This window comes from Radiomyces spectabilis, assembly GCF_025331425.1.
Source record: "Radiomyces spectabilis strain NRRL 2753 chromosome Unknown BYT42scaffold_3, whole genome shotgun sequence".
Classification (NCBI taxonomy): domain Eukaryota; kingdom Fungi; phylum Mucoromycota; class Mucoromycetes; order Mucorales; family Radiomycetaceae; genus Radiomyces; species Radiomyces spectabilis.
This window is the reverse complement of record NW_026251928.1, coordinates 1018028-1030865: the sequence shown is the minus strand read 5'-3', so window position 1 is coordinate 1030865 and position 12838 is coordinate 1018028. Positions and strand designations below refer to the sequence as shown.

Sequence of the window (12838 nt, the reverse complement as noted above, 5' to 3'; positions counted from 1 at the left end):
TACCTTTCATTTATATACATTAGAAAAAAAAAAAATCGAAAGCGCGGTATGCGTCCCGGAAACGGTAATCATTCCCCTTTAGGAGGCTATTTTGGATATAGATGCCCTGTATGTGACACCTACAACAGGAACCGGTTTCAACAAAGTTCCGTCCAGCCAAAGAGACACAAAAATCCCAATTTCCATTAAGTTTCCATTGCAATTCCATCGGTTTCACTCCAAAACATACCGTTTACACTGGACTATTGCATACAATGCATGTAATTCCAATGCATTACCGATACTGACGACCAGCCATGGAGGAGTAAAGCCACAACATGACCCGATCCATCCTGGCGGGCACACAACGAATAGTGCAGAACGCAAAGGGCATCCCATTGGCACAGGAACGGATTTCAAACTCAGCTTACCGGGATATGATTTTATGATCAGATTTTCCCCATCCTTTTGCGCAACGGTATGGGACCAATGGGAAACCGTAGGATGTCGGGTTTGTGGGGTTTAACAGTGACAAAAAGATGTTTTATTATGCCATTTCAATTCCGCCATTGTCTCTAAAGGATAACACGGTTCATCCATGGGTCCATGATCAGAATGACTCGATTGCCCTTGATACTACAACGATAATTCATGCCCCCAAACCGGGGTGGCTGGAAAATTGACACTGTTGTACCTTTCTTTGTTTTTGGATAGAGATAAGGAAAATCCGTTGTTCCAGAGTTTCCTGGATAACATCATTGGATGTGGTATAAACGATCCTGGGTTATTCCACTCATTCTGTGGGAAAACTTGTGAAAAAGATGAAGGACAATGGAGAAGGTGAAAAAAAAAGCATCCAAGACGTAAAAAAATATACCTTGGAAATGGTATTTTTTTTTAATCATCTTTACGATTTTACAACTGTCATGATCCGAGTAAGGAAAATCGGGACACTCAAGAGGATGCTGTAAATATCGGTAGTGACGGGAATAAAAAAAAGTCTCACCTTTTGTGACATGTCTTCCGAGGAAAGAGATGAAAATCATGTCGATTTTTTTAATATCCATTGTGGGGAAAATCATGGAAAATTTTCACACTTTGTTATGAAACCTAATGGTCCATTGGATTGCTAGTATGATGAAATATCGTAAAGCTACACATTGTTTTGCCGTTCAAAGAAGGAAAAAAAAAAGAAATTGTCTTGAAAGCAGGTTAGTATTGGAAGAAAATGGCAGTCCTTGGGAAAACACCATCTCTCCTCAAATTCCCACTGCTTTACGACTTGCTGGCACAAATTACCGCCGTTCACAAGAAAAAACTGCGTTCCGAACCGTGTACCACCCCACACAATCAGCTCCGCATCTCTTTTTCCATGTCACCAAGTGAGAAAAAAAAACCGTTACCGAATAGCCATTTGCCGGTAGACGGTAAAAAGCGCTTTATCCAATCGCACAACAAGATGTTTAACCGCTCCTAAGCGAGCGTCCCCGCTATCAAAAAATACAGCACTATTTTTTTGTCAGATGACTTTTTTTCTTTTTCCTTTACCATCACTGGAAAAAGACAAAGAGACAAAACTTAATTACAGTCATGAACAAGAAGAAAAGGAGATGGTATTTTTAATAGCTGGAAAATGACTGTCGTTGGTAATGGGTAACGGGTATTGACTCTGTAGAATAATACAAGACTACGAAGGGTTTTGTTTTGAATGACTCTTTCGAGCCTCGTAAAAGGATGATCTGTGCTACGGAGTTGGTATCAGTGCAACCGTTTTGAGAGATACATAGATAAGACCGCGTAGATCGGAAAATGTCAACCCATAAAAGGCATCTTTTGAGTGTACAACCTCAGTTCTGGGCGATTCATTGCGAACAAGTTTGCTTTTCACTGGAATTGCCTCGAGAAAACTAAGTTATCTGGCCAAAGCCCATGACCTTTATCAGATGCTGGGGCTGGGACTCGACATCCGCGTGCACCTATTCCATGTAAAGCTAGTCGGGCCATCTCATGCCGCCAAAAAGTGTCTCCCAGGTATTCGGTCCATATCAGGGAGCGTTTTACGTTGTGAAACTTGGGACATGGCGTTCGCGATCTCCCCAGTTTGTTATATGTTTTTTTTTTTTTTTTTTTTTTTTTTGGAGTGATTCGGCTTTACTGTGACAAAAAAGTGCCCTTTCCCGGTGTAACGCCAAAGATGCCATCTAACGAAACCAACCGGGAAAAAATATGGCTATTGCAAAAAAAATAAAAAAGTTGTTGAAGCACATCTCGCTATTTTCAGTATCTTAGGCGTGACATGATGTAATAATGGTTAACCAAAAAGTGCTTCGCTTCAACACACGATTCTGCAAGGTCCAAATGATGGTTTTGGAACTGGCTCGCCATGGATAGAAATATGAACAAAAGGAGAACACATTGTAAATGTATCATCATACAGATGCTTCATACCGTAACAGCCAATCCGTGACGATAAAATGGATAGTAAAAGCGAAAAAGCTCTCCTTAAACGTGCAATTCAAAGCAAGCCCAGAAATCCTTATGCGGTGATGTAATCAGGAAGAAGAAGGGTACCATGTATGGTAATTTTTACCGATCGATGGTCTAAGCATGTTCATTTACAAGTCTTCATCTACAACAAGTAAACAGTATTAGTGCAGGTTTTCCAAGGTGTTCTATTCGTAGGGGCTGAAGGGGGAGGCGCAATATATAACGACTATGATAGAAGTAACAATTACTTCATTGTACAGCTTTTTTCATACGGAGTAAAAAGTTTCTTTATTTGACAATATTGCTCTATCGAATCTATACAATGTGGCAAACTCTATTCCGTGGCCCAAGGAAGAAGAGAATATCTTTTTCGATTCTATTGATTCCATGATGAAAACAATGCATTAAAGCTCATCCTACAGGAAAATTGTATTGCAATGCAATCGGATGTTTGCTGTCAATGAAAAAAGACTGCAGCAATACGAAGGAATTGCATAATTTTTGAGAAACAGATTTTTTAATCATTGAATAAGAACGATGAATGTATGATGTAAATATCGCTTATTCATATGAAAAATCCCTGTAATCGAACTCTGTATAAATAGCGTGCAATATGATTCTTATTTCTGTAATTTATCGCCATTCATTGAATGATAGACGAATAACCAGCTAAAAAGAAAAAAGAAAACGCATGGTGAACATGCTGGTTAACGCAGAATAACGTGATTTGGGCTGCTTGCAATAACAAGAATATTTTTTTTCCAGTTGCATTGCATTGGTGATCATTGGACAAAACCAAAAAAAAAAAAAAGCAAAGCAAGGATTTTTCACGACCAGGAACTAGAATAATATCATAGCGCAACAATAACTTGACGTGATTAGCTTGCAGCATTGGGGTGCTTTATTAAGTTGTATCCGCATTAGGTAAAGGCAAGGAAAGCGAAAAAAAATAGGGTGATCAATTTTAACAAACCAGAAAATAGAGAGGCAGCTCATCAAAATCCATGTCGCATGCACAAGTGTCAATCAATGCCGAAGTATGCTCATCACATAGGACAGAGGCACCGTATCATCCCATTTTCTCGGAGCAACAGGCGACCGTCGATCAGCGATCTTTCTTTTTTTTTTTTTTTACTACCAAATGCATATCCAGTTTCTTCACGTTGTATATATTTTCAGTTTTTTTTTTAGCAGGGCTCGATCAATGGACTGATTACCAGGACACTAAGACAGACATTGACTCAAGTCAATTTTTCCGCTCGGATACGATCGTGGCCTATATCACATCTTTGGGCTGCCAATACTTGAACGTAATGGTAGCCTGGATGCTGTTTCCAAGCCTGGATGAAACAAATGACACCACGCTACAATGAAAGCCACTAGCCTCATCACTTTATTCTTTTCTTTTCTGGCTTGCCCTACTGCTTGTTTGCAAGTCTAGAATATAAGGCAGGCACATGTTCCAGGTCGTTGTCAAGTATCTGAAACCTCGGGAATCGGAAAGTGGAACTCTTCATTTTAATTTTTTTTTTCGTTTGGCCTTACTCAAATGACGTTGAATGGGAAGATCGTTATAAACTCCACTTGATAGATTGTATTGTACCGTTAAACCTGCTAAAATTCATCCAGATCCCCATTTTACGATAGCTATCTGCCCACGACTAGTATGTGCCACATTACTCCGCCAATCCGCCAAACACCAAAAAAGGAATGTCAACTTTAGAAATTTCGATCGAGGGTGTTTGCAGCGACGAAAGTAACGACATAGAAGCCAGATGAATTCTTTTGTATGTATAGAGAACTCCAATGGGTTAGTGTTGCTGCTGAATTACTTTTGATACAAGGAGTCATAGCACAAAGGTGCATAATTTGCATAGAAAAAGCGATACTGACGCACTGTGAGCGCATTGAAACGATGGAAAGCTGTTGTATCAGCTTTAACGAAAAATGAACCATTTACCATGCATAGTTTCGTTTTATTTCTATTAAAAAATTATGCATGGTTTTTTTTTCGATTTAGAAATGTCTATCACTTTGTCGACACAAGAATGTTCACGCGTAGATAAGGTGTCAAGTGACCTGTACCATGCGGTTTTTTTGTATGGTATTGCCGGATTGAAAGATAACCGACGGAAAAAGTGAGCGAACCAACACTTTGGGATGATTGCCTTTCTGTGCTGAAGTAAAAAAAAAAAAAAAAACCAAACTACTTCTTAAGCAAGTTAGACCGGAAATGAGACCCAGAATAATTTTCCGGTCGTTTGAGCGTTCATGATTATGCTCGTATGGGAAATCGAGATTAGATTGGTTGCACAAGGTAAACCTTTTTTTTCTTTATTGATCTGAACAATGCAATTTTTATTCACAGTGTCAAAAAGAACAAATCCTTTTACTAAGCTTTGGACCTTTTTAAACAATCTATTTGGCATTTCACTGTTCTTTTCATACTTTTGACGGAGAATGAACCAAAGCCAAAATGGAACCAAAAATCTCGTACGATGTTCCACATTTTTTCGATGATGGCACACCATATGTAGGCGAAACTGATGAACCGTGCGATCCCATCTGGCCTAATCTAGTAGGCTGCAAATATTCGTCAGGGATGGATAAAATTGATTGACCACGACTTGCTGCTGCTGGAAGTCTCTGTCTTCATAGTCGTGCAATGAGGTGCCATGGTCACAGTTCACATGGAATGACGGCAATGGTTCCGGAGACCGGTGTGGAGGATCTATGGGATGCATGGTTTCCACTGTCTGCATGGTTTTTGTCGTGGAATGGCGTGCTGGCCACGGATGCATGGAGCTGTCTGTAGTGGTGGAGGAGTCGGCGCCATAAATCGGTGAAACATGATCGAAATACTCGAAACCACCTGGAGTACCAGTGTCCAGGATATGCCTTCCAAAAGCTGTGTTGGAAAGTTGATCGATATCAATCCCCCAATACCCGCCCTTCCCTTTAGGTTTGCCGTTTTGGGTTGGTGATCGGGGAAACTTCAAGAAACATCGATTCAACGAAAGATTATGGCGAATTGTATTCTGTCGAACCCAAAAGAAAAAAACAAAAATTCAAACATCTGGGTGAGATTTTCTTCGGAATTCCGCTTTTAGAATAGCTTACCTGCCAACCGGCTTCGTTGACCTTGTACAGATTCGGATACATGGTCTGAACCCATGTGTAGATATCTCGCAAGGTCATTTTCTGATCTTTGCTGCTGAGGATGGCATGTGCAATAATGGACGCGTACGAGTGTGGGGGTCGTCGACGCTTTCGTTGCATTCGTGAAGCTCCGACAAAGAGGTCCGTGCTAGATCGACGGGAAAACTGTTGTGGTTGTGGTTGTGGCTGGGATGGAGGTTCTTCTTGAAAGGGTGATAAAGGCGGTGACGAGTTGGGACGAAGGAAATTGTGTTTCCAAGTAGATTGAAGAAACGGTCCATAGGTCAATTTATCCTTGGAAGAGAGGTGATGATGATACTCATTGTTCAGCTTATCTTGTGTGCTTGGCGAGGTGTCCTCTATAGCCAATGGGCAGTCCGACACAAAGTGGTGGATATTCATTTCCCCCTTAGGCTCGGTAGACTGGCCAATGGAGCGGGCAAAGGTTTAACAATGACTACTTTTTGTTTTTTGGAAATGCTGTTGAACGGCGTCAGCGTTGTGGGGGGGGGGGGTTCAGTGATAAGTAATGACTGTGGGGGACTACAATAGGGGGACTCAACCGTTTACAAGCAATTCCAAAAACCAACCGAAAAAAAAAGCTTCTTCACTGTTCTGTAGGGTTAAAATTATATGAACTCAAGCAAAATTTCCGTATTATTTGTTTGCTTTCAGAGTTTTCCTCGTAAAATTTTAGGGGAATGAGTATCACTGCAGTGATTTCCAAATGATCGTTTATCCATCTGACAATGATATCAATACTCTTGCATAGTACATTTTTTTTTCTTTTTTTTTGGGCTGTCATAAAGATAGTGGAAAAAAAGTGATCACGATGAAAAGTCGATCCAAGTGATGTCATGGAACTCCGAAACATCGTTTCTTAACATGTCACCCGTGCTGATCTCCTATTTGAAGCGCCGTTAGGTTTCGACGCGTGCTTTCACTGACCGCCCGTCTTTCCCCATTGTTATATAAGTACTCCCCGACGTGCAGAAAAAAAAAGAAAAGAAAGAAAGCCCTGTTCCAATTGATCATTTCCTTCACATAATATAACACTGTTTATACACAAAAACTATCTTCTCTTTCCAATTGATATCTTATTAACCATGCAGACTGCTCACGAAGGTAACCTATCCATCTTTTCAGACACATATACCTATGACGAACAGCAAAGAATCCAAATGTTTGACGGATAAATTTTCATTATAGATTCTTCGTATGACTTGCCTACTCCCACTCGTTTTTTGATGGAATGCGATGAATGGAACATCTCCACCCTTGGCATCATGGGAGAAGTTGATCCTTTTGAAGCCCAATTCAATAATTCTTCCAACAACAAACAATCCCAACCACAAGCCGACACATGGGCAGCACCACACAGTCCTGAATGTCAGCCCAACGAAACCCCGGTGAACGAAGCGTCACCAACTGAAAGCATCCCTCCCACTCCTCCGGTGACAGCGAGCCGAACTCCTTCAATTGAGTCCTCGGTGAGTCCCAAGGAACTGGAACCATTGCAAAATTCTCCTCCTTCACAATATGCCATGGGAAAACCGCACACCATGTCATCTGAAAAACCGGCGACCAAAATCGAAGAAACCCCTCTTCCCGATGCTTACGTATTCCGACAGGAAGATGGTCAGTCGCTTCCTCGAGCGCGTGCTGCCAAGAGAAACGCCGCCAAAGCACTCAAGGAGCAAGATCTCGACGACGACCTCGAGAGCGAATCGTCCAGTTCCAGCGGTAATGCCGCTTCCAGCGGACGCAAACGTCGCATCGTATTTGAAGGCGACGACGCCGAAGAACAACGCAAACGATTTTTGGAACGTAATCGTGTTGCAGGTAAACAATTTTGACCAGATCATAACAAGTTTTAAACGGCCAAAAAAGAAAATTAAATTTCTTATTTATTATTGTTTTTAGCCTTCAAATGTCGCCAAAAGAAGAAGAAATGGATGCAAGAACTTGAATATCGATCGGATCAAGTCATTAATCAACACAAAGAATTGCAAGCCATCGTGATGCAACTGCGCGAAGAAAGCATGTTTTTACGCAATCAACTGTTGGCTCACAGCAACTGCAATTGCACGGCTGTGGTAAGTTTTCCTTTTGGGCAATTGACATAATTGACCTAGTTACCATACTTGGAAAACTGACTTGTATTTTTCTTCTTCTTTTTCCATTTTAGCAAACTTATCTCAAACGTACTTCTGAGCAACTGACGTCAGACCCATCCATTATGGGTTCCCCTTCCCTTCGCACCCCTGCTGCTGCAGCAACAGCCGCGGCAGCCGCGGCGGCTGTATCTCGCAGCAATGACCTTCACTATGATATGCAGTATATGCAAGATTCCGCCCCAGGCATGCCTGACCGTTCCCATTTATCGGCCTACATGTCGATGGGTAAACCCGATTATTTCATGACACCTTCTTATCCATTAACCTCCACATCCGGTTAAGATTGGTTCCCACCCCACATCGGTCTTAAGACCTCATTTATCCCATCTCATTTTTCTCTTGTTCTTTTTATGCCATCTTTCGCTTTTCTTTGTTTTTATTTCTCATTTCTCTATATTTCATTGAACTCTTGGACAGGTTTCTCTTGCTTTTTATTTTTACGCCTACCCTCTTTTTTTATCCATCATTGTCCCTGTTCCTTTCTTTCATCATTCAATTTTTGCTGCTATTCATTTTCCAGTTTCTTGCTCTGTTCACCGTCTTTTTTCTTTATTTTATTCACGATGTATATATATGTAAAGCTTCCCGGAAATAATTTGCAAATCATACTTTTTTTTGATATAAAATCTCATTGGAACCAAACTCTATATAAAATTTGTTTGTTGAAGATCGATCGATCGAATAACAGTGACCATTTGTGGCATTGATGGTCATTCTTTATGGAAAATAGGGCAACTGATGGGTCAAAATATGCCATTGTCCGTAATTGTCATGTTTTCGGATATGTGTTGTGGTCGAGAATACGATGGAATGCTAAATGGAGATTTTTGTGTACACCCTTGGAAGCTTATGGAAATGAACATGCTCCAGAAAGATCTCTATAACGTCATTGTTCCGGCCGCTTGTTGACGTTGGTCATTTAGCACTGCACTGGGCATGGCAAACTCAAACAATCGGGGGTTCTTCCCAAACTGTTGGTTTTAAGTTTTGAAAGTATACTTTGTTTTTTAATTTGGAAGATTCCAAACAGAATCCAAACTTGTGTATAAACGCATGGACTGTAATAAAATGAGGGCGGATAAACCTTGCCAAGCGGACTTGCACTATCAGTTTCAGTCACCGGTCTTTTGTTTTTTGGCATTCAGCCGCTCTAAAAACGCGTCGCTTGTTTCATGCACAACATGCAACGAAAGAAAAGAAGCGGATGATCAATGCGTTGAAAGGTTGCTGCAGAAACCAATGATTGCCCCGCGAATCTTTTTCCACATTTTCTGTGCCACCAACCATACTACTGGCATGTGCTTGGGCATATGTTTTGTTTCTTTGTAGAAATGACCCTTGACAGAATGACAGCATAACAAGAACGGCAAATGATTCCACTCTATCACATACGCACGATGGAACTTCTAAATTTTGTATATAAAAAGTTTGATTGTAAGGCATCATGCCGGAAGCTGACTAATTCAAGCCAACAGAAAATCGAATGTTTCGAAAAAGGACAGCTTGAAAAATTTGGAATATCGGTTTGGTTGTCAGGTTACATGAAAAACCACGATCGATCTGCAAAACAGAATTTCCAAGTCTTAAACTATAGCGCTAGTGAAAAAAGATCAGCAAAACCATGGTAACCATCATTGACAATTTGAGAAAACAGTTGTCTCCGAAAATCGGCTTTTCAAACGGAAAGGGGATTCAGAAACATCGGCTCAAAGGTATCACGCACGGCGCGCTGAAATATTTTCACTCATCCCATCATGACCACTGTGGCAGCTGCTTTGAAAACGCGACTAGAGGGACCATTACCTGCGGTGGCCTATCCCTTCCGAGGCGTGCTTCACTTTATCCACCATCCGCGTCGCATTGCAGGGCCCATCTTGTCGTCTGCTGTGAAAGCCAGCGTACTGAGTTTAGTGGCCATTGTGCCTATTGTTCGGTATGGGTTTGGTCCGCAAGCTCAGTTGGCTTCCCGGATCTACCTGGAATGGCGACCGCAAGACGCATGGTTTGCAGGCATTGGAGCCTCGATTACCGGTGGTTTGCTTTGTCTGATGGAATCGTTCGCGGTGGTGGCCCAACTGCACCAGTTTCTCGTTGGCTCGGTTCAAGATCGCTTTTTTGACACGGTACTTCAAGAACGCGGGCGGTTGCCTCCTCGGGCCGAAGCATCCAGAAAATCTCATGAGGGGACAGTGGACGACAAGTCAGGATCGGCCCGTATGAAAAAGCACGCCTTCCTGTCTCCTGTAAATATCATGATTTTAACAGCGAGAGAATCGGACAGTTGGCGTCTCGCGTTATTACGGCCACTCGTATTCCTTGCCACCTTGCCTTTAAATTTTGTTCCTGTGGTTGGCCCTGCATCGTTTGTGGCCATCCAAGCCATTTTCCGAGGTGGCGAGACCCACAAACGTTATTTTAATCTCCATCACTGGTCAGACGAGAAACGACAACAACGTGTGGAGGAGGCCTTTGGACAGTACCTTCGCTTCGGTATGCTAGCCACCGCCTTGGAGATGATTCCCTTTGCTGGTTTTGTCTTTTCTTATACCAATCAAATCGGGTAAGCAGATCTTAAACCAGCAAAAAACTGACCAAACATCTAACCTGGAAACACTTGAATAGGGCGGCAATGTGGATTACCGATATCAACCAAGACGAGCTGGTGGAAACCCCGACGAAAACAGAATAATAATACCTTTTTCTTTAGATACCCTGTAGAGCTTTAGATTACAGAAAACATTCATTATATATCGAGAATGTATATCTGTTTTAAGGAGCATGCATACAAGTAGCGTGCCTCTCCCTTTGACCCAATTACTGTAATGAAGCAACTCGAAAGTCATTCAACATGAATCTGGTTCAACCAATTTACAACTGATAAATATCTCAGCTGTGTATGCCTTTGCCTGTGTACTGCGTGTCTGTGCTCTCTTTTTGTTCCCTTCCAAGTTTTCATGCAACCATCCAATCTCAACCTTATTAAAATGTTTGGGAGTTATGCGCGCTTATTTTCAGTCACAAGGCAGCCACATTGGGTTTTTTGCTACATTTGTCGGCTTTGATTGGGTAATTTTTGAAAAAAAATATATATGATTGGTTGAAACGAAACCAGACAGCTGTTGATCGGCCCGACCTTTGCGCTCGAATTTATAACATGAAGCGTAAAGCTCTGATGGAAGATCTAAAGAAGAACCATGTTTGGGAAGAGTCGTTACCCATGTACACACGGCGGAGTTTTAGAAGCGAGGCTTACTGCATCTTCATTTGCTTTTGGTGTTACTCCGGAGGATAAGCCGAGAACACTTGATGACTATGATCGTATCGTGTGTGCCGAACTTCCGGACAGAGAGAGATTTCCTGTACGACACCGTCAGCAGATGTATGATGCACGGTCCTTGTGGAACAGCGCATCCGAGGTCTCCCTGCATGGAAAACGGCTCATGTAAAAAGCGTTACCCGCGCTCCTTCAATGAAGCTACTATCGAAGATCACAGTGGTTACCCGTTATACCGTCGTCGCAACAATGGTGATTTTGTGGTCAAGAACCATGTCCAGTTGGACATAGATGGGTTGTTCCCCACAATCGATACCTCTGTGCAAGATATAACGCTCACATTAACGTCGAAACCTGTACTTCTCTGGAAAGCGTCAAATACCTGTACAAGTATGTTTACAAGGACCACGATCGTGCTGCAGCAGCAATGTATCATGCCGGCAATGACAGAAAATGTCAGACTCCTGACCCGTTTGCGCTTTGGATGCAGTTCCGCTAGCATTTGGCAGAAGACTATTTCCATTTTTGGAGCAATCAAAATCAAGACAATGATCATCAAAATTGAGCCGCCCCAAATCGTGTACGATCGCGCTTTGCTGGACATTGAAGAGCATCTGAACCGCCAATCGAGTTCACTGCTGAGTTACGATCGCTTTGTTCTTCCTGATCGCCAAGAAATTGGCAGAAGCACACTTCGCCGTCAGCCCAGACTGGTAAGAGAACAATTCGATCTCATCGCCGACGCTGTCAATGTTCCCCAAACACACGAGTACCTAAACCGTTATCAACATGCCGTATACCACGCAATTCTCCAGAGTGTCACGCATGGAAGCAACGAATCAGCCCGATTGTTCTTTGTTGATGGTCCTGGTGGCGTCTTTACCCTTATGTTGTTGTTTTTATTATTCTTTTATATTTTACTGTATGTATTTTGTCTTATGCTCCTTTGATTTCATCCTTTGCTATGATTTTTCAAGTTATTCTTCACCTTTATGTTTTACTGTATGCTTTTTTGTCCTTATGTTTTTTTTGATTTTATCCTTATGCTATGTTTCCCCAAGTACGATTTTTTCTGTTATCTATTTTTGTATCTCCATTTAATATTATACGATGTCTGACTATTTCTGTTCCTAACTTTGTGTACATATTGTTGTTCCTCTGTCGTGGATGAAGAAAATGATCGCTATGTGGCGGTAGGTCAGGGGGGGGCAAGACCCCCGGGAAAAAAGAAAAAGAGACTGTACTACTCTGTTGTCCATTGAATACGCAAAGATTTATGCGCACATCAACTAAATCTTACCGAAAAATCAACCGCTTATTGACAAAAGATTAGAGTACCATCAAGCGAGACCTTTGGATACCCAAATTCGAGTGCGGAGTTCTGAATATTGCAAGTGGAGCATCCCATTCCAAACGCATCTTTAATCAGCTACTATTCCCACTAGCCTCAGATTAACAACAAACTTAAGACCGAAAGAACATAACTTTGTGATCTTTAAGATCAACAGGCGCTACTAGTCTCTATATAATTAAAATCTTTGGAAAATTAGCAATTTGTAAATCACATGATCTACACTAAGTTATCAGGACCTGTTAAACGTTTTTTTTTTATCTTTCAACCATGCCTCGCTGCCCACTTTCACGATAATAGGCGAAACAATCAGCAGCAAGATGCCGTTTGCGCCAGTTGAGTATCGTCGTCTTTCGAATAAAAATGTGAGTAGAGCTCTTTTTGAAGAAAAGTGGTTGATGATACGACTGG

The 12838-nt window shown here is 41.7% G+C and overlaps 3 protein-coding genes across 3 annotated transcripts; 2 read left to right on the top strand and 1 right to left on the bottom strand.

Annotated features, from left to right (window-relative positions):
• Positions 1 to 5036: 5036 nt before the first annotated feature.
• On the bottom strand, positions 5037 to 6027 carry BYT42DRAFT_611384 (fork head domain-containing protein; the record flags this gene model as incomplete). Its single annotated transcript, XM_051571495.1, has 2 exons — positions 5037 to 5504; positions 5587 to 6027. 2 exons carry the CDS (start codon positions 6025 to 6027, stop codon positions 5037 to 5039), a joined length of 909 nt encoding a protein of 302 aa, XP_051426134.1.
• Positions 6028 to 6587: 560 nt separating this feature from the next.
• BYT42DRAFT_602874 (uncharacterized protein) lies at positions 6588 to 8446 on the top strand. Its single transcript, XM_051571063.1, has 4 exons — positions 6588 to 6750; positions 6835 to 7467; positions 7549 to 7721; positions 7814 to 8446. The coding sequence occupies exons 1-4, from the start codon at positions 6732 to 6734 to the stop codon at positions 8081 to 8083; spliced, it is 1095 nt and encodes a 364-aa protein (XP_051426133.1). The 5' UTR covers positions 6588 to 6731; the 3' UTR covers positions 8084 to 8446.
• Positions 8447 to 9556: 1110 nt separating this feature from the next.
• Positions 9557 to 10491, top strand: BYT42DRAFT_491668 (uncharacterized protein; the record flags this gene model as incomplete). Its single annotated transcript, XM_051564097.1, has 2 exons — positions 9557 to 10362; positions 10425 to 10491. The coding sequence occupies 2 exons, from the start codon at positions 9557 to 9559 to the stop codon at positions 10489 to 10491; spliced, it is 873 nt and encodes a 290-aa protein (XP_051426132.1).
• Positions 10492 to 12838: the final 2347 nt, after the last annotated feature.

Bases quoted from the DNA above. Each gene is read 5' to 3' on its own strand.
- BYT42DRAFT_602874 (XM_051571063.1), top strand. The intron at 7,468-7,548 runs GTAAACAATTTT...TATTGTTTTTAG, and splicing joins GGAACGTAATCGTGTTGCAG to CCTTCAAATGTCGCCAAAAG. The intron at 7,722-7,813 runs GTAAGTTTTCCT...TTTCCATTTTAG, and splicing joins ACTGCAATTGCACGGCTGTG to CAAACTTATCTCAAACGTAC.